This window comes from Dryobates pubescens, chromosome 2, assembly GCF_014839835.1.
Source record: "Dryobates pubescens isolate bDryPub1 chromosome 2, bDryPub1.pri, whole genome shotgun sequence".
Taxonomy (NCBI): Eukaryota; Metazoa; Chordata; class Aves; order Piciformes; family Picidae; genus Dryobates; species Dryobates pubescens.
The window spans coordinates 12,639,565-12,661,824 of record NC_071613.1 but is presented as its reverse complement, the minus strand read 5'-3'; the positions used below and the strand labels follow the sequence as shown (position 1 = coordinate 12,661,824).

General features: G+C 42.6%; 1 protein-coding gene across 6 annotated transcripts in view; it reads right to left on the bottom strand.

Annotated features, from left to right (window-relative positions):
* The window catches only part of MARK1 (microtubule affinity regulating kinase 1), a 60,073-nt gene extending 40,501 nt beyond the window's left edge, over positions 1–19,572 (bottom strand). For all 6 annotated transcript variants that reach the window (XM_054170196.1, XM_054170221.1, XM_054170202.1 and 3 more), the window contains exon 1: positions 19,108–19,572. In XM_054170196.1, coding sequence (XP_054026171.1) covers positions 19,108–19,158 — 51 coding nt within the window. In that variant the 5' untranslated portion in view covers positions 19,159–19,572. The remainder of the gene's footprint in view (positions 1–19,107) is intronic.
* Positions 19,573–22,260: the final 2,688 nt, after the last annotated feature.

The window sequence follows — 22,260 nt, the reverse complement described above, 5'->3', positions numbered from 1 at the left end:
ACTACGTGACTTATTTTAAACTGACATTTCAAAACAATCTCTCAAATTCTCAGAAATTTTTCAGGGTGCTGGAAACAAGGAGGCTGTTAAAAAAAAAAATTATATAAATCACCACACTTCTTGAAGTTTGCTGCCATCTAAAACCAATTCCACCTAACAACTTGCATTTCCTCTGCAGGATTTTAATTGGGGATTCTGGTATTTCTCTAGATACCTTCATAATGTAGCTTCAGATATTAAAGCAGAGGGAAACACTACATTAATAGCACATATAAACAGCAGCCCCTGTATGTTCAGTTTGTCAGTGTGAAATACCTAGAAATGGCAAAGAAAAAAACCCCAAAAAACCCCCCACAAACCAAAAGGCACCACCTTGCCAGAAATCTCAGCAAAGTCATTCTAGCAGTCAATTTTAGACTGTGACTGAAGAGAGCTCAATTATTAGTCCTCCCCAGGTTTATTTGACACGTTCCATTCAAGTTATTGCAGAAAGTCAAGGGCACTAAAAATCACAAGAGAGTTAACCTGACCCATTGCTTCCCCAAGACTCAAAGCTATCATTTTTCCTGTTTACCCAAGGCAGCTTTGCAAGAGCAAGATGACCTGATGCCCAGACACATTATCCTTCAGAAAGTTCAGAAGAACTAACCCCACCAAGGAGATACAAAGTGCCTGCTCCATTACTTTACTTATTCAGCATCCTTCAGCCACTTAGCTAGTCACTGGAGGAGTATTCCCATGGATTACAGACTGTAATTAAACTTACATCATCACATACATTAACTGCTCCTACAGATTAGTCTTAAAAGTCCCCAGACCCATTCCAGTCACCAAGGTCTGTCTCAAACAACACTGAAGACCTCTGTAGCCCTCCTGAGTAATAGGGTAACTGCCTGCAAATACACCACACAATTAAACACACATCTTAGTCCTGAATTTTCCCCATCTTGAATTACCACGAGGCAAATTCCTTGGTACAGTCAGCCCATGGAAGCAAAATTATGCACACGGGGTGCTAAAAGCAGCACATCATCATGCTTCTCTCAATGATTATCTGCTGTTCTGAACTTAAGCTTCTTGTAGCCAATTTTCATATTCATAACTTCAAACATTTTCAAGCATGTGCCATACACATGAGCATCTGTAACAGCTGTCATATTGTGCAAGGTAATCAAAATGGCTAGCCCAGACAGAAGGAGTCTAAAGGGTTTAGAAGTTCATCTTCTAAACAGCTCTGATCTTCAACAGCTTTGATCCACAACACAGAGGAAGGAAAGGGGAGAAAGATGAGAAGTAATGTCCTGGATGTCCAGCTGTTTTCATGTTTTAACTACTTGCTGCCCATAACTATTCTTTCAGGACCTAGGAGCTTCTAGCAAACTACCTCAAGCAAGTCTGCTTGTTTTGCTGAAATAAGCATCAAACTAAATCAGAAAAGGTGGTGGTTTTTTTTTCCTTCTTTTTTCCTTTGAAAGATCTTGGCAGATCTCAGTGGAGAAACCAACGGAAATGTTCAGATCAGCTTGTTCTGCATCTGTATCAAGGGCACCCAGAGGTCCAGGTTCACAGGTATGAAACATGGTGCACCTCTGAACTGCACACGATGACAATGCCTGATGCATTAGCTAATGTCACAAAAAGGGGGTTCAGTCCTCTTCCAGGCAAACCCCAAACACAAAGCCACAGCTTGCTCTCATCACATGTACCCATCATATATCATAGTCCAATTAGTAAATCTCAATCCAAAAAAGCAGTGTTTTGGAGGGTGCAATTAAAAAGACTAAACGTATGCACATGACTCTCTTCCTGATTTTCTGTCAGCAATTAAATGCATACTAGATTGAGAATGCATGATAGAAACTTTGTTACAAAGCAACCCAAAACCCAAAGCAATCAACCTACTCCACTGAAACAGGGTAATATGCAGGACTCAGCCAGGAAAAAAAAACAACCAACAAAACAAACAAAAGAACCCCAAACCCAAGTAATCAACACACACAGAGTGAAAGGAAAAGTATATACAGATTTTAATCAGATACCAAGGTCAATGTATGGCAGAGACAGGAAAGAATAAGACAAAATTGTGGCATTTAATTTGTCCCCATACCCCAGGCCTGCTCACACAGGATCTCCAGAAGTGCACAAATAATCAAACACACGCAATGTGCATCTTTCAGCTTGTGTCAGATTTAGGTAATACGCAAGAACTCCAGGCATGAACCTTGGAAAGAGCTTGAAGCTGTCAGCAGTACGAAACAATGATTTTTGAATAAAACTGGTCTCAGCCAAGCATATGGGAGCATTTAATTACCTGATGCTGTAACTCTGAAAAGCATTTTGTATAAAACTTAAAAATATAATACCCCAGCCATAAGCATGGAGTTCAATTTGCAGTAGCAGACGAGCTGCTGAACAAAGTAACTTTCCCTTAATCTTTCTTTTCTTTTCAACCTCTTTCCTTTTCTTCCCAGTATTAAAACAAATAAGTAATTAAAATCTTGACTTCAAAGCTAAGAGTAAAACATTTCTATTGCAAGGCAAAATAAAATCCTTTAATGCCAATAAAGAGTCCTTTCTGAAAGCATACATATATACGCTGGTGATAACGCTCAGCATAAGTTTGCCTGAGCACATCTTAGCCTGTACTTGTAACTACGGAATCAGAGCCCATTAGAAGGTTTGGGGGGGGTGGGGTTTCTTGTTTCGTTTTGGGGTTTTTCAAGTGTTCAACGTGGCTTTGTGAGATGCATCAGAAACACGTTTGCCAGCTTTGAGACAAAGTTGCTTTTTCTAATCACAAGCTACACGGGATGCAACGTTTATAGCTCCACGCTTGAGGCAATCTAGGACGGAAAACAGAGCCCATAATCTACCAACGCAGCTAACATACATTTCAAAACTTCACAGACAAGGTTCTTTATAATCCTTGTAATTATCATATGGTGACACTAGCCTGTCATAAATGCTGTCCATGTTGTAGTAAGCTTGCCCTCAATTTTTGTTTTTATTTTTATTTTAACCCAGCAGTAATGCCATATGGAAGGGAGGAGTTCATTATCACATGGAACCACTGACAATTTAAAGGATAAAGAAAAATAATCAAAACAAGAACTGGTCTTGCCCAGAGCAGTCAGGCAAAAACACTTCAGAAAAACAAATACCTTCATAGCATTAAAGCAGGTCTTGTAACCTGAACTCTGCTAACATGCTTCCTCCTCTCCCTGGGTCCAAAGCTCTCAGCCCAGCCAGGCATGCAGGTGCAGAAGAACAGGACCTTCCTGCTTTTGTTCCATTTCACTCAGAATTGGCACAGTTATTTCAACCTGGCACTTTCCTTCCTGACTCATCCCAAACACACAAACAAGATTTTCCAGGGCTAATTCAGGACAGTCAGCCCATATCATCTCCATTGCTATAACACAACGAAACCCTCCCTGTAGCCCCAGTGAAAACATCTGCTAAAAGCTGATGCAGTAAACCACAGGCGGAACTGAGGGCAGCAACAAAAAAACAAAACGAGCTTTCCTCCAATCCTCTTATGTTTGCTCCTTTTTGTTTGCAATTTGGTACAGTACTGGAAGCTACAGTCAGTCCTACCAAACAGTTCTACTTTCCTATCTTGTCAAAATAGAATGGTTAACATCCTTCACAAACACGTGTTTGTGAAGAAAAACACTTATGGGAAGGGAAGAGGAGGGCTGTTCCTGCTGCAGCCTCCTGGACACATTCAAGCATTACCCTTCCAACGAGAGAAAGAGTTCTTTCAACACTTCTTGTCAGCCATTGCTTTTTCCTCAGGAGGTGATCAGTTTAACCTTATCAGTCCCTTTTTACTTACTTCACGAGATCTTCAAACCTACTACCGCAGAGCTCTCAGTGAGTGTTCCCAGCTCACCCAGGACATCTGGCCAGCACCCAGAGACACAGGCAGCTACCGGGCAATGCTGCTGAATGCCAGGCCACTCACAGTTTGCTCAAATCCCCTCAATAAAACAAGAAGAAAACGAAATGCTAATGTTGATCGTTAACTGAACCAACCAAACAAGAACAGGAACACACCCAGAAAGCGAAACTTCTGGCAAAGGAAACTGGCAGGAGTTTTTATTGCACTTATAAATGATGCAGCCAGGTCATTTTTCAGCTGCCCTGATGAAAGGCAGGAGAAGAGAGACATGAAACAACTTACAGTTCAAGATCATATCAAGCACACAGAGCTTCTCAAATGTTTGCCCGAGTGCAAGAAGTGAAAAATGCCTTCACATCAAACGTTAAAACTGAGGGGAAAGGACTGTTTCTACAGTCTGGAGACAACAATCTGGAAACCCGAGGCTTGACTCCAGAGGAGGGGATCATCAGCAAGAGGCAAGGTTTACTCACAAAAGAGCACCCAGATTATACAGCTAAGTATCTCTGACACTCAAGAACAAACAATCATTCTTCTGGGGCAGCTGAGGTTTTTTTCTACAGAAGGAAAGCATACAGGCAGCTAATTGGGACCAGGCTCTGAAGCTTAACTTTTTCTTTCTATCAAAGTTGATGAAATAGGGCATTTTTTCCCTTGCCCTCTACAAACCTGAAACAACTCTAGAAGAGTCCACATGTGGTGTGATGGCTGCTGAAGCTGCCTCAACACTGCTCACATGTCCACAACCACTTACAATCACACTACTGCTGCATTAGGCCAGAGAATCAACCCAGGCAGCAAAGTCTGACAAAACTTAGCAACTTTTCTGTCAGAGGACCCTCCAGCTCCCTGAGCACATATATCCCCAGACAGTTCTCCAAGCATCAGTGCCCAAGGAGAAAGGGAAACACTCAGCACCCAAAGACAGAGACACAACAGCTACGTGTTAAACTCTTGTGGAACTTTGTTGTCAGGACAGAACAACATGGAAAAGGAAACTGATCACACCACTTTTCTTGATAATCCAGAGACAAATTGACACCAGCAGTGAAACTTTAGCTAGGAGATACTTACTCCCATTCCACAAGGTAAAAAACTAGAAGGACCGTGGAGAGCAACAAAACAACTGACAAACAAAACCCAACCAAACAAAATAACACACCCCCTCTAAACAAAAGAAATCCCACACACAAACAGACAGACTTGCTTATTTGTGGTGTTTGTTTGCCCTGGATGCGTGAGACAGAAAAGCACACAATCACACAGTGTGAGCTTAAGAAGCTATGCTTTAGGAGTGACATGCATAGATAAAGTAGCCTTAACAGTTCTGCTACATAAAAGAACAAGAAGTTACTCCTGTAGCAAGCTGGACAGCGTTTTTTAAGTCTATATATCCCCATTACTGGATTCATCCAATGGCTTCAACTGATGAATCTATCAAGACAGATCAACATCTCATTATAAAGACTATTTTACCTCACTGTCTCACAAACTTTCTGAAGTAAAGTTTGCTTCCAGAAAGTGATTAGATGACCAATTAAAATATCCAACCTGAGAGCAATACATACTAATTGATGTACTCATGTCCTAGAAAAGAAACTGTATGGTAGTGCAGGACTCTGCAATGTCTGAGGATCACGTCAAGCTATGTTTCAAATGAAGTTTCCTAATGTTCAGATGGATTTTCCAAGCTTCTTCTGACATAAACCTTTTAGGGATCTTAAAAGTCTAAATGGTACAGAGACTTTTATCTTAATATTTTCCTTCAGACAATAAAATACATACAACATAAATGTACCTAGAAGTAGCTGGGCAGGCAGCTAGTTCTGAGATATAGAAGAGTGGGGGTAAAAACCCCCACACAGACCTACAGCAGATTAATAGGGCCTCTCTCACGTCCTTACATAGGAGCTGCAGCCTTCAGAGGAAGGGAATGGAATGCTTCCTGACCTCAACAGCCCTTCATGGCCTCTTGCACTGCAGCATACCAGCTTAGCTTCTTTAACTTCAAGGACAGATAATCTTTTCTGGTCCATCTCTCTGCAGCAAGGCATTCTGATGTCATTAACAAGTCTTACCTCAAAGCACTGGAGTGCAGAGTGCCTACTGGACCCTATCTGCCAAGATGTAGTTTTAATATTGAAGCCAGGATATAATCAGACTCATAACTCTGCAGTCTTTTATTTTTATAAGCACTGATACCAAGGTTGACTTTGAACAGCAACACACATTTTGACACAGGCAAACCAGGCACCATTCTAAGCAGAGGAAGCACCTTTGACAGCATAGGACATTTACACCAGTGAGCCTGCATTCAAGCAGCATTTGGTTACCTTGATTTTGTCTACCAAGAACAGTACGGCAGAGTCCGATCTGATGGTAGGAGTTGAAGACAAAGTTGTAAGGACACCACTGAACTTCTTTGGTTTTATATACAGAGCAAAATAATGCAAAGCTGGTATAGCAGGACATTGTGAACTCAAAGGCAAAAAAAGGAAACAGAAGTGAAATGAAGATGGTCTTCTGGTGAGTGCTCTTTGCCCTGTTTTTCCATGAGTGTTAATTAACAGGTCAAATAAAATGTCATCAGTTGAGTCGTAGTAACTATTTACCTTTATGTGGATAATGTGATCCCACATTTCAACTTGGCAAATATATTCCCAGCCTTGCACAGAACTGTGCTTAACTCTAAGCTGTCCAAGCACCGCATACCCCTTGAATCAGCTCAGATCTTGCAAGCAAAAAAGCACACACTACACAGAGCTCAGACTACAATCTCCTCAGAGCCCCTTGTCTCTAAATTGATGAAAACATCTATTTTAACCTTTGTGCTTGAATTATTTATCATCACAAACTACCATAATTTAGCACGTTAGGAACATATGCCACCAGGAAGATAAATGGAAAGCAGAAAAAACCCCCACAAAACAAAACCAAACTGCCAGCAGCTGGGAATCCACTCTCAAAAACTTGAGTCATCTCTACACAGATTTCAAATGGCCTTCTCAGAATGATTCCAAATTCCAAACAGATGTTGGTCTCTTCTCCCAGGCAAGCAGTACCAGAACAAGAGGACACAGTCTCAGGCTGCGCCAGGGGAGATACAGGCTGGATGTTAGAAAAAAGTTCTATACAGAAAGAGTGATTGCACATTGGAATGGACTGCCTGGGGAGGTGGTGGAGTCACCATCACTGGAGGTTTTTAGGAGAAGACTTGACGGGGTACTTGGTGCTGTGGGTTAGTTGCTTGGGCGGAGTTGGATTGGTTGATGGGTTGGACGCGATGATCTTGAAGGTCTCTTCCAACCTGGTTTATTCTATGTATTCTATGTATGTATTCAAATGGTGGGATGGATTAGACAGTAATGTTATGCTCTCTCTTCCACCATCAGCCCACCAAGGGTCTCTCTCCCACTAAGCCCTAAGATGCTCTTTGCTTCTTCAGAGATGGGAAAAGCCACAGCATTGTAGACGAGATGATCACACATTAGCTATCCCCTTATGCAATGTTGCAATCCCTAAATTGTAACAGGTTCGCTGGGAACTCTGCAGGGTTTGTCCTTCATTTACCAAACTAACTAGAACTCCTCCAGTCCCAGGGGAGGAGAGCTATTGTGTTAACTATCTTTCATGTGTCACCAAGCAGCTAACAAAGAACCTATTCACTTCCCCGCTGTCTTCCTACCACCCAACAGCTGACCTGAAATCACACACAGCTTTCTACTCTTCCCCCAAAATTATCTGGACATAAACTTAACTCCAATACATGATAACTGTACTGCCTGCCAAGAGACTTGACAGTCTTCCAGCTTGCTGCTTTCCTTATTGTTTGTCACCCACTGAGCTAGCCTTAGAAATATCTTCAATTAAGTCAAGACAATTTATGAAAATGGCTTCTGCACCAACAATATTTCACTTTATCATCATTTCAGTCTAACAGTCAAGTGATTCATTGAATTCAGCTTCTTCAAGTTAGTAATTACCACGTGAAGGGAGTGAAAACAAACAGATGGATACAGGAGCCCAGTTTACCTCTTCTATGCTACTCCAGAAGGCTTGACACCACTTCAAAAAAAAAAAAAATGTATTTAACCCAACTACGACAGACCACCAGGAAAGTGATTTCATGACTGATGACAAAACACTTTGCACACAATACTAAGTGAGAGTTTTGCAAAAGGTCACACACACAAAATAATGACAGTAAGCATTTTATCTTGCAGTACTTCAAAAACAAACTCAGGTTTTAATACTTCTCCAGTGTACTCACTGGATTAGCAAGAATAACATTCTTTAAAAGGACTTTTATGTATCAGTCTACTTTGCTTTGGACAGGTTGAGGGATTAGATTTCCCTTAGCCTGCCTATGAACAGTGCTGTAGGCATACATTCTCTAGTAATACTTACATCTTCTACTGACTAACTCCAGCATCTATATCAGATCAACTCCCATTGTCCATACCAAAGTTTTTGTGTCTAAGATTTCTCTGGACCATGCAGTAGATGGAGCAAGAGTTTCACTGTGAAATGCTTTCATAAATTTTCTTTGTTCATGCGCATCTTGTGTCCATCAATGGCAAAGAGAACTCTCAAATGCACGAGGCAGGCTGCTTTTAATAGCAAATTAAGACAAGCAAATTTGAAAAGCTATTCTATATAGGTATGCCTGGTAAAGACTACTGAGAGACAGTATTATTTTCTGTATACATCCCATTGCACTGAATTATTACAATTGTTATTCCTCCTGGAGTCTGATCTTAAGGAGAAAATACTGTTTTAGTCCTTCACCAAGTAATGACATTTTCTTCCTTTTTTTTTTTAAAACCATTGGTAAACAGCCCTTACTGTAATAATTGCAGAGGAAAGAAAATCTGATTACAATTGAAAAAAAAAAATTAAAAAATTACTAAACAAACCCTAGAATGCTTCAAAAGAATTCTATTAGCTTCAATCAATAGTATTATCTGGAATAGAGACGTGAGTAAATACATTACACAGGTAATCCATTTGTGGAAAACAACCATATCTTCTGTAAGAATTCAATGTAGCACTTAACAGGCTGAGTAATTTGCAGGGCAGAAAAATAAAGACTCTTCTTCAAGCATGAGATTCTCTGAATTTTTGAGCTATGCCTCTGCTTATTTTAAGTTATGACAGAAACATCTAAGAATCAGAAAGATAACTTCTATACAACTGAACCCAAGCATGCACTCTCAAAAGGAATTTCAGATATTTACTGTTTAAGCACAAGTAATTTATGCTGCTGCTACATGTACTGCAATACACCTTACACTTTCCTAACTGCAAATCCTGCACACTAAACTCCTCACATATTAAACTCCTAGTGAGGTCGAAGGAAACCTATGAAGAGCATTCTAAAATGGTTTGTTCTTCGTAAACAATCGTCATACAGCTTTGGTTACTCATTGCTGTTATCTGAGACAAGAAAGCACAGGAGCTTTACTGGGGAGGGGAAAGAAATGCAGGGCGAGGAAAATAGAGTCTCATTAATGAGTAAAGCTGTAACAATCCTTTCTGCTAGTAATTTCAAGAAGACCCCCTAAAACAACTCCCTGAAACCTACCCACAGCAAAGCATTTCTTCGCTCCCTTTAGCTTTACAATTCAGATCATTCACATACTAAAATGATCCTTGAGACTCAGGCAAAAGGATATTACCCGAAGGATAAACAGGAGCTACAACTACATAGCTTTACTAAAGCTTTGTATTGGTTTTGTTTATGTCATTAAATGAGCAAAACTGGAAATGATCCCAGAAAGAGTGAGAAGCATAAGGAAGCTGGCAACAAGTATGCAGGCTCAAGCACAAAAGCAAATGTGAGGGAAAACAAGATAGGGAGGAAGAATGAGATAAAGCAGGAAACTACAGGTATTAAATGGCCAACAACTTAATGTGGGCAAATGGAATCTCAGAATGATTAATATTGGGAAGCATAAAGCTGCTGTGATGGCAGGTTACAGACTACAACCAGGTTCAAAATTAAATTGGTCAAACACATAAGGCACTAAATAAGAACAACGGTCTCCATGACAATCACATAAGATTATTGCATAGATAAGGTGATATTAATGTATTGAGATTTGCAATTTTAATACTTTAAGTTTTACAAACATTAAGTTTACATGATGTTTTCTCTTTTGAAAAAGGGGACTGCTTGGGGACAAGTAAAGGACACTATTTTTCTGTTACTTTCTTCTAAAATACTGGTTAGAATGGAAAAGAAACAATCAGTGGGGAAAGGAGGAAAGCTTCCCACCGTGCTGAAAATAGTGCCCCATCACAGTGACTAAGGCTGTGCCTCCCCTTACAAAAAGATGCGTGTTTTACAGCTCATGAGTAAGGCGTGGGTTCTCCTGCAGAAGCACAGCAGAGGCACTACAGGTTTAACCACAAGGTTAGCCTTGGGCAGGCGCCTTTACAGCAAGCCTCGAGAGAGTCTAATCTACCCAAATCTAATCTATTTTCTCCAACCACATCTGTCTAATGAAGGATATCACTTCTCTCTAACAACCTTGCCTAATTTTGGCTTTGCTGGAGATTTTAGAAGCTATCATGTGCTACTATTACTTTATAATACAAAACCAATTAGACATTGTCACCAGTAATATTATCATTATCTGCTCTTGCAAAAGACTGCCATGGGCTATCCAGTAACTCTCTATGTTCAGCTATGCAAACATCGATGTACTACAACAAATGCTTTCATCAGAGGTGAAACAAAGTTTTGTCTTGCTATTCAAGCTGTCCATACCACAGCTATGTATGTTTCAAATGCAGTTCTGCAGCACAATTGGACAAAGCTCCTTATGTTGAATAAATTTAAATACATTCTACATTTAGATACCATTCTCTGGTTTGGTTAACATTTTCATGCTTTTGAGAATTGAACAGGCCACATATTTAAACACAAACCAGGATTACTATTCTACTTAAGTGTCATCACGCCACTAGGGTCATGGTTAATAAGGCAGACACTGATCTGAAGTCACAAAGATGTTTCATTCTGTCTTCAGTGTAACACACCCATGTTTATCAAACCTTACCTGAGAAATCATTAGGATTATAAACTCACATATTAGGGTGTTTTATTCATTGGGGGTACAAAATGACTGGACAATTGAACAATTCAAAGAATGCTTACTAGGGTGGGTTTTTTTTTATGTGGTTGGCTGGTTTCTTTCCCCCCAAGTGCTTCTTTAGATTTGGTATACAGCTTGGAAATTAAAACAATGAAACTGATTGAAGCAGACTGTAACCAAGAGTCCTCTTTCTGTTACATGATCAAGCTTTAGAAGAATGCAAGTGTACAGAAACAATTTTCCTCCCCTCCCTCACCCCTCCATAGTACTCCTGTATTATAAATGTAGGTTTCTATAACATGCCCTACATTTTTCTAAAACGTTGCAAACTTGAAACAGTTTGCACACAAAGGGCCAGCAGTCACTGGTACTGAGCACTTGAATCTTGAACAGCTCAGCAGGCGTCTTTACAAAAGTCATCTTGATCATAAGCCATGCTCACCAAACAAGTGGAGTGCAGACCACTTCTCACTGACACCCACAGCTTACAACTAAGGTGCCTCACAAGCAGGATAAATGATTACTTTTTACTGGATACACACACAACAAACAGAAATTGAATACACACAAATAAGGCATTCATCCCAGCAGATAAAAACACACCCAACAACTTTTCCCAGTGATTTGAGTGATGCAAAGTCCATCAGCTGTCCTGCTAGGATGGAGAATTTTAGATTCTGCAGTGATGCACAGAAAACCTATGCTTTTGGGTTTTACATAAATACACTTTATTGATCAATCATTACAGCCTAAGCTGTGGCACGGCTCCACGAGCACGTTCGGTTCACTGCTTTAAAGGTTAATTGTAGCCCAGCTGAATAACTCTGCAGATGCCTTACTACGACTGTGAACATATGTCTTTCAGTGTAAATTGGTGTTTTCTCTGAAAGCATACATAAAGAAAACCCTGACAAAATGCTCATTTACACACAAAAAGCACCCCCAACCACATAGAAACAACACACTGCCAAAAACCAACCAACCCATCTGACCTTTTCTTCAACTGCCATCACAGTGCAGAAAGAAGCAGGATTACAGTAAGCACAGAGAGTGCTTTCCACTGCTTCTGCCTTAAACCATTTTAACTATTTTATCATGATAATTATAGCATGTTTGAACGTTTGGTCATTACTCAGAGGGGAAAAAAAAAAGGAAGAAGAAAAGATGAGATGAAAGAAGCACAGAGAAGCTTGCCTTAAGAACAAAGACCCTCTTATCCTTTTGGGATTTTTAATCTTAAGGACCCTCTTATCCTTTTGGGATTTTTAATCTTAGATTCACTAGGATGCCCATCAAAACTGTCTAAGTTGCATCATCATGTATCACATACAGCTATGAAGTCTTCAACTGGCCATGAGGTATCAGTAATCCTTTGGGTTTACTATTTTACTAAGTTTTCATAGGAAAAAGAAACAAAGAAAAATTTGATTCTGATGAAGTACAACCATCCCAAATTAAGGCTCAGTTTAACACTTAGGGAAGATACACCCCACAAAAACAAATAAATTGTTAAATTAGATTAAAAAAAAAATGGTAAGGATTAAGCAGTCAGATTTAGTTTCATTCTATTCATTATGCTGAATAATGTAAATGTTTTGATGGAACTTTCCTGCTTCCACAGCTCTTTTCAAGAAATATTCAACTGCAGAGAGCATTTCTTCTTAATTTATCAATACCTAGTAGGGAATAAACACTACAGAATGAAGACCCCCCAAAAAATCTGTTAATAAATAACTAAATAAATATGTGATTCTGAAATGACAGCAAATTAAAAAAACCCAACAAAGACACAACCACAAAATGCAAGCATTGTGTTTCCAACAACAAATAAAGAAAATAGATTGTGTCGTGACCTCAACACAAGTAAGTAAAGTTTGAAGCATGTCACTGTCTGCAGCAACTTGCAAGTAGTGTATTGAACCTGAAAAGGAGGACAGAGCATAAAAAGAGGGTTGAAGCTGCTAGCAGATAGCAGCTTCAGAAACAGAAATGAGAAAATGCTTTCTCTTTAATATCATGGCATATAAAAAAATCTTTGCTCAAACTCTTCAAGTTACTAGTAGGCCAATTTTTAAGGAATCTGTCTTTGATTTCTAGCACCACATTAATAATAAAATCTTCTCTCCTTTTTGCAGGATAGTTTCTCAATGAATCTGCTCTACTGGCAAACAGCATTTAAAGTTCTCTCTCGAGCATCAGTAAGATATTAAGGTGAAGTCCACAGTAAATTCTGAGAACAAGAGAAAACACCCTGCAAGTGCAGATACAAAACACTGATTGAGAACTTCATTTTACAGAAATCACTGTATCTGCACTTCAAACAAAAATGAGATTACTATTTTTTTCTGTTTACACTACTGACATCAATTGGAAGCTAGCAGGAGCTCTCTCTGCTGAACAGCAGTAATTGCGATGGTAGAAACTGACCACATTTACAATAGAAACATTAATTGCCAAATACAACTGAGTGCCATGGAGAAAAAAAAAAAAAACAAAACAACATTTTGCCTTTACTGATGATTAGAACATTTTAAGTGCAGAGATAGAAAATTAAAAAGGCTGCATTAAAATAAACAGTAGGTCCACGTGATTCAAGAAATACGATGGTAGTGACCCTGCTGATAACAAGGCTTCATGGGACAGAATTTCCTTGTTCTAGTTGAGCAGTTAGCTCCACTGACCATGTGAGCAGCTTTCAGAATGCAAATCACACAATCTGAATCTACATTTACCTGTGAACTTCAAAAATGCCATGAAGTATGAAATGAAACAAGTACTACAATCAAACTGCATGAACTCTTTCGAACTTTAACACTAAATACTCTTTTATGATGACCAGAAAGAACACAGAAGTATGAAGCCAGATTTTCACTTGTTTGTTCTAAAATATTTCTCTTTACCGAAGGAAAAATGAAGCTAAACACTTGTATCACCTGTTCCACAGCTCAATGATTCACATGGAAGGTTAACTTTGAAATGGATAGCATGAACCTTGCTCTCTCTGTGCATAATGCTCTAGCTAAACATGTGCTTTTCTCCTCAACATAGGAGCTTGCCCAAGACCTGAACCAAAATAACAGATAAAAGTTAGCACAGAGAAAATAAATCTTGAAAACAGGATTATTCAGGATTCAAGCAAACATACAACCTCATGGTGTATTTAAAGTTAATGAAAATAGTCTTACAAGGAAAACACACAGGCATTCTCCACTTTGCTAAAACCCATCTCCTGTGGATAAGAAAGATGCAGCTGTACTCTTGAACCCATAAGGCTCAGAAACTAGGCCATTCTTCTGCTTAAGGCACTGAACTAAAGAATTCTTGTCAGATACTTTCTCCCACGCCCCCTCTGTCCAAATCAAAACCATGTGTTCTTATAGAGCAAAAGCAAATCCAGAAGGAAAAAAAACAACCCAAAACAGCAAAAAAACAAACACAAAAACCACACCAGAAAGAAATTAAACATGATATAATCATTATTATTACCCCAACTCGACCACTCCATTCCATCCTCTTCACCTCTTGTCCTGTTCAACTTTTTTCTTTAATTTAAAATGCAGCTATCAAGTGGCCTCTCCTATCAAAGTCATCTTTAACCACACCCACTTTAGCTGGCATCTGAGACATCACCCTTCCCTTGCTAGCCTGGAAACGGGTGTGCATGTGTCAAAATGATAATTATTTGTATGATAATGAAGAAAACCACATGATCCTAGGTCACTCCAGTACTCCGCCTTAAACTTCCCTCTGCCGTGACATCTCTTAATCATTCTCATAGAGCACTGACTAGGTAAGACAAACTACATTCCTTCTCGACTCTGGCCAGTGTTATCATCCATCACTCCTGCCTTGTTTTTTCCTCCTTCTGCTGTAAACATGCAAGTCCTCTGCATCAGAATTAGCCAACTTTTATCTGTCTGAGAAGTGGAAGACAAAACAACACCTTAAAATGTGCGATTCAGTGAAAACTTAGCTATATGGGTGACACCACAAGACAAATAAGTAGCAATGCCTTCACACATAATACTAATACCTTCAAAAGATTAGATTGCATGTACTATAAAGAAAAAAAGACTGAGACCCTTGTCAGAAAAAGCAATCCTCACTTTCACTAATTTTACTAAAGCACGTACTGTAATAGCCCACTGCTGAATCCCAGTCTTTTCTTTCACAGAGTTCCCAAAAACCATTTAAGAGTGTATGTTACTGATAGTGCCAACTCAATGAAAACAAAGGAGCTACTCTAGCTCAAAGCATTTGAACCACATCCCGCTCCTCCTCCAACCTCTGCAGAGAGGGGAAGCTCAGTTTACCCGAGTAACCCCAACTTCAAGTGTTTCGTTGCACTGAAACATCACGTACAACGGCCTACCTAAAAATCTGTCGAGGGGAAGCTGTAAATAGTTACATGTACAAAATCAAAACACAGGGGAAAAAAATTTCATTTTGAATACTACACTCACTCCTCACTAGAAAAATTAAATCTGGTAATAGGCATGAAAATAACCTTTGCTATATTGCCTCCACCTATGAATTTTCACAAGTTTCCCAATAAATCATTCAATAGGAGTAAGTGTTTGACAATCTCATTCTATTTCTTTTCCTTAAACATGGCTTTCATGAAAGACAAATAACACTTCCACTGCAAAATATTTAGGGACATATGCTACAGAAGTTAAACATAGTACTGAGAGACATGTAAAAGAGCAAAAAAGAAAAAAAAGAAAAGGGTGTGAACATCTGAAAGGCAGACCTATCAGTTACACACATAGTGAGCATTTCACAAGCACCGTTTCCCTCCACCTGTTGTTTGTCCATTGTTGACTGCCCCTGTACCTCTCACTCCAGCTTTCGGCTAAGACCTTATCAAGTAATCTGTTCCATCTTGGTATAGGTGATCCTGCTCTGGCAGGGGAGTTGGACTAGATGATCTTTCAAGGTCCCTTCCAGCCCTTAACATTCTGTGATTCTGTGATCTTATCCATTCCAGACTGTCTTCAAAGGGTGCTGTGGGATAGATGGCACAAAGCATTATAGAAATGTGCATTTTTTTCACCCATCCCACCAGGAACTCCCATCATTCCTCAAAGAATGCATATTCTTATGACAGGAGCTATATCAAATGATTACAGGTTTTGTTTTGGCTTTGGGGGGTGGGGTTTGGGGGTGTTTTTTGCTTGTGTCTGTTTTGTTGGGTTTTTTTTACATACGACAGAATGAATGCTTGTATACTCAGAAAAACATACATTGAAGTTTTATTTATTTTCTGGTTTAAAAAGCACTGGAAGCAGCTGCCAAGAGACAGGGGGTTGGTACTGCACGGTAGCTCCCCATGATTTCATGCAACGGCCTTACACCACGTGCAAAGCACAGCTGGACAAGGACGAAGGTTTGTACTCAGAACCATCAATCAGCTCTCTTTGGGATACAGAGCTAGTCTGTGTCCCTCGAGAGTCACACAATGGAGCAACTTTACTGAGATGGCCATGTAAATGAGATAGAAGAAAAGAGTGCTCTCCTGAAGATCACCATTAGCTGCAGAACTTGTGAGAGCTTCACTAATTAGACATACTCGGGAACTGGAAACACCTACTGCAAAGATGGATTTATTTACCAGGCCAAAACCACTTACGCTACTCCGTAACTCCTTACTCCTTCCAGTAACTTCTACTTTTAGTTGCAACTTCTTACCACCTCAGCTACCCAGAGCTTACCAGCTAAACTTTGTGCATCAAGACCCATCAGCATAAATGCTTTCCCAGTCCATTAGCGTTTATTAGCAGGAGGAAGCACATTAAAAGTAAATTAAGAGTCTTGCCTCACCCTGACAAAGTCCATTTTAAATCAAGGCATGCTGCTGTTTGGGCGGTCAGCAACGGACCATCTCCTCCGCTATCACACATGTGCCACCTGAGCATGTCTTATGTAAGGGAGACCTTGGGCTTCCCAAGGCTCCCTGATGGACAGAAGCAACAACCTCCTCGAGATTGCTGCTCCAAAACCCAGCAGACACCATTCTAATGGCAACACTAGAATTACTGTGTGCAGATTTGGAAACTTACTACTGCACTGCTCTTTACTGTTTATCTGGCTAGGGGATTATATTCATTAGTATCAGGTTACAGGCTTACACCACGATTTCAGGAGCAAATGTGCAATTTAGAGTACTCTAATATCCCATTTAAACCTATTTTTTTTAGGGACCCAATGCACTCTCTCAAATAGTTTGTTGTTGGTTTTTTTTTTCCAATCCCTAATTACCTTTAGTGTCAAAATAGAGCATTTAGAAGTAGCATAGTCTTTTCTAAATGAGCTACTAACACTTTCATTGAAGATTTCATCCTATAGAAGTTGACAATGTTTGAGAATATTTCCATTTGCCTTGTGCAAATGTATTTTGCAAGTCTTATGTAGTCTATTACTGGATAGATGCATAATTATTTCTTATCCCTTCCCGTCTTCTCTCTCTCATCTGCATTCATATATATATATATGTTTGAAATGGAGACTCACAAGTAACAGGTATCACTCAAACCTGGTCGTTGTCTTTTAATTAAATGTAAATTTTCATTTTCCTCTCAAGGACTTGCTTCCATTCTGACTTTCAGGACTCATCAGTCTATGAAGAACAGTAATGACAGATCAAATGTGTCTATCTGCTTTAACTAGCAACCAAGCTAATATTGCTATGTCAGTTAAACTTTTCCTGAGTGACTGATACTTAACAGCTCATTATAATATCTAGGGGTTTACTTCTTTAACTGTATTATCTCATTTCTGTCACCTTTGTCTTCCAAATCCTCTGGTCATATTCACTTTTCATTTCATGAAATTCAGTAATCTACTCCACAGATACTGCTGCTTTGGTCTGGACAAGTAACAAACATTATGAGCTCCTGCTGTTGGCCAGAACCTCGAGAGATTGATGCAATGATGAAGAATCTTCTTCAACCCATTTCAACCCACCAGGCCATCTTCCTTCATTTCTTACTGATCACTCTCCACCCAAGTAGAACCTGCGTGCAACTACACGCATTACATTTCACAAAACTCCTTTTTGCCCCTCCTGCACCTTCTGCTACCTTCCCAAAGTCAACTAACGTATCTAGCACGCATTTCAGCGTACTTCACCTGAGACGGCAAGTTCACATCTCTCAAACTACAGCCTATTTAAATAGCTCCCACCAATGGACAGGACCAGATGTGGTCAAGGATTTTACAACCGCTCCGAGGTACCATCTATTGTAACCAAGGCTGGTTATTTTCTGTGAGAAGACCACCACAACAGAGAACAACACTACGCCTCTACTCCATCAAGTCCGGGCGGAGCAGAGGAAGAGCGCAAAGATATTAGAGCACAAAGGAAGATACAAACAATCAACTCGGGAGGTACCAAGGACACGACGACAACCTCTCTCAGACATAAAACAAAGCAAAACAGAGGAAGGAATACAGTAATGGCAATGCAGGGCACTATCTTCGAGGTGCAGACCAAACAAAGAACAAGTACGGCAGAATCCCAGAAGGCGAGACAGGGCCGAATGCCAGGCAGCTAGAAGCCCACGAGTGGGTGCCCCCACCCAAGCACAGGGGTGCCCGGCGTGGGGCACGCGTGAAGGCAGGGCAGTCCGGCCTGCAACCCGCGGGGGCTGGAGGCCTCTCCCCGGCAGGGGCCCAAAGCCAACTGCCTGTGTGCGCCGACAGCCGCCGGCTCCAGCCAAGTACATATAAGGGCAGCCCGGCCTAGCAACGCATGGAAGAGGTTGCCCGGCCGCCGTACGGAGCGGCAGCCGCCCGCCGACCCCGCGTGAGGCCCGGAGCCGCGGGCGGGCTGGGAGTACGTGGAACCCAGCGCGCCGGACCCGCCCCGGCAGCGCCGCATGAAGGAGCCTGCGGCGTGGGGAGACGGTGGTACAAGCCCGGCGCTGGGGAGCTCCCGGCCTGCCGGGCGAGGGGACTGCCGCAGCCCGCCCACCCCTCGGGCACCTGGCCTGGGGGGCAGGACAGACCGGGCCGCAGCCAGGTGCCAGGGAGAGGCGGCTGCGGAGAGGACGGCGGGCAGGGGAAGGGGCGCGGCGGAGGGAGGCCCGGTACGGCACTCACGTTCTCCGTGTCCCGCTCGTTGACGGTGGGCAGCGGCGTCCGAGTGGACATCTTGGGGGCCGCGGCAGCGCCGCGCCCGGCGCTCTGAGGATAAGGCCGCCCGCTCTCCTAGGCCGCGGCGGAGGCCGCCGGCTGTCCTCACCGGCAGCCGGGCGCACACGGCGGGACGCGGGCCTCCTGCCGCGCTGCCGGCCCCGCTAGGAGCCCGGCGCCATGGCCTCGCCAGGCCGATCCTCCTCCTGCCGCACTCCCGCCCGCTTCGCCGCCGCTGGGCTCCGCGCAGCCCGACCGCCGGCTCCTCCTCCTTCTCCCTCCTGCCCGCTCAGGTGAGCGGCCGGCAGCGCAGGGGAGCCACGGCGCCTCCTCAGCATCCGGCGGCGACACCGACTCCTCCTCCTGCCGCCGCTGCCCCGCGCTCCCTTCCTCGTCTCTGCTGTGCCGTGCCGTGCCCTGCCCTGCCCTGGTCTCCCCTCCTCCTCCTCCCCCTCCCCGCCCCGCCGCTCTGGGCCCTGCCCCAACGGCCAGGCTTCACCGCCCCGCGCCGCAGGAAGCGCCGGGCGGTGCGGGAGGGGACAGCGAACGCAGGTTGGCGGCCAGCCTCTGCCGGGGCCACCGTCCCTCCAGCCGTGGCACCCGACACGAGTGGCGCCGCGCCGGGCCTAGTCGGGGTGTGGGCCGGCCAGGAGGTCGCGCTGGGCCCGGGCCCGGGGTGAAGTGGATCAGGGCAGGTGTGCTGCTTCGTGAGGGAGGACGAGGGGAGAGTGCGTCGCGGTGTGTCTTGATCAGCGTCCGTCACCGGCACCGGGCGCATCCTTCAGCCTGCTGGGATGGGGGGGCCCTCGAGGAAGCCAGCGGGGCCCGGGGTTGGGGGGGAGGGGTACAGTTGCCTGGGAACCCCCCAGCCCGCTGCATGAGGAGCGCGGGACGGTACCCAAGGGGGTGCTGGGGCCCTCTGCAGCTTGATGAGTGGGGTGCCACAAGAACTCGCCCGTTCCTAGGCATCGACCTTCGAGAGGGCGGTGGGGCAGCCATGCCTGCTTCCCGCACGGCTCCGAATCCTCAAGTCACAGACTTCCCGGAGACTCGTAAACCCCTCTGTCAGCATCTGTGTAAATCACGCTGTACATTTGTGCGCCTCAACGAGCCAGCCTCCTTTACCCACTTGAAGCTGAAATCGCATCAAGATTCCGGGCGATGCGTCTATCCGCTGGTGTCCGACCAGCACGCACTCCTCGAACACTTAACCAATGACCTCATGTACTTAAAATTAGAACCACGCACACGTTTCTGTCTTTGAGAAGTTACTAGTGTTTACATGACAGCAACTCTTGCCATAAAACCAGCCAAACCCTTCACCTCATTCTAAAAATAATCCGGGGGGGGGGGGGGGGGGGGGAAGGGGGAGAAATTGGGAAAAAACAACCACCAAAAACAACTCTCCTGCACCAAAACCAAGAGAAAAACAATGTGCCTGAATTTCCATTGTGATAGTTCAACAGATTCTTGTAGCTTAAACTGTAAACATCTTCATGAATGCTGTAAACACAATCTTTGTTCTGAAAGACCTTCATTTAGATGTTGGACTAGATGATCCTTGAGGTCCTTTCCAACCTGGCATTTTATGACTGAAAAATACTTTGAAAGGCACTTGATGGGTTGTGTGTGTGTCTCCAGAAGTCCTTATGGGCTTGTGAAAGGGCATACTTTGTTATTTATTACCTATATTCATAGTTTTTATATACACACACACACATACATGCCTGTATTTATAGGTAACCACAGTAAACAGAGTATATTTAGTTCTAGTTTTAGTTCTGGTGTGATACAAGAGGTGCCCCCAGCTCCTTAGCACGGGTCAGCTAGCAGTGGAGTTTTCCATATGAGAAAACAGCTCTTGATGTGTAGCTGATGCAAGCACAGGCAGAGAACATCCCCATGTTGTACAAGCAGTGTGACAGGACTACTCTTTGCACATTCAGCATCATGTAGCTCCGGTGATGCACTATTTGATTGGAATGATAGAGGTTCCCAGATAAAAAGCCTCCCTAAACCTCCTGAATCCTTGCAAGGGTCTCTGTTAGCTCCTAGCTTTCACCTCACATAGCTGACTGCAAGGGAAATTTCAGGTTTTTTCATTTTTTTTCTGGGAACAAAATAATCCAAGATTGGCTTTACTTGGGGTAAACAGGCATTGTCTCATCATCATGCCAAAACAAGTTTGTTGACAAACTGGATATTAACCCAGTTTGGTTGCTTAGCTCATCAAAATGTGTTCACTTTTATCCCAAATAAGAACAAGTCTGTGTAGTAGGGCTGTATGTGGGGCCTGGCTCTGTAACCCTTCCTTGGTCAAAACTGCCAGTGATGAAAGCCCCTCGTGGTATGGATTTGTGTACAGGCTTGTGGTTGGGGAAGAAAGGAGTGTAAATTCAAATGTCTTCTAAATGTCTTTAATGACACCACTGACTAAAGGAAAGCTTAGAAAGACTTCCTGCCTTAGCATTTGAATATATTTTGGTCAGTAGTTCATAGGAAAATGCTGGTTCATCAAAAATTAGACGTGTAATCATGTAATAATTCTTGTTATCTGAAGATCTGCTTTGCAGTTGTTTTGGTTGTGGTTGTTTCTGTTATCATGTTCTTTCACGTTAATAAGGTCACTCATTCATTTAATAGCTCAGTTTAATTTTGTTTAGTTATTACTACAGGCTTCTCGTCTAGCCTAAATAAGAAAACTCAGGGACAGCAACTAAGGAGCTGCATCAAGGAGAAGGTGACCACAGAGATGGTCTCGTCATTTCCCAGCTGCCTCTCCAAAGAGACAAAATAGATGATGAGTCCAAAATCTGAGTCCAAAAGTGGCCTGGAAGATGGCTGCTCCAAACTGTCTGAAACTAAATTATGTGAAAAGTTATTGCTGTGGCATTAAGTCCTGCTTAGTGCCCACCATTGTCACAGAGCACAAGCAGGGATTGGATGGGGGCAGCAATGGAGGGGTACAAACAGCAAGCAGTGAGAGGAAGGCTGTCATTTTGGAATGGGAGGAGCCAGCAGGAGCATTTTGCTTGGGATCCATGTTTTGAGGGGCTGGAGGAAGTTTTGGCTCCTCACATCAGAAATGTAAAGGACAGACTTATTGCCTGGGAAGTTGTG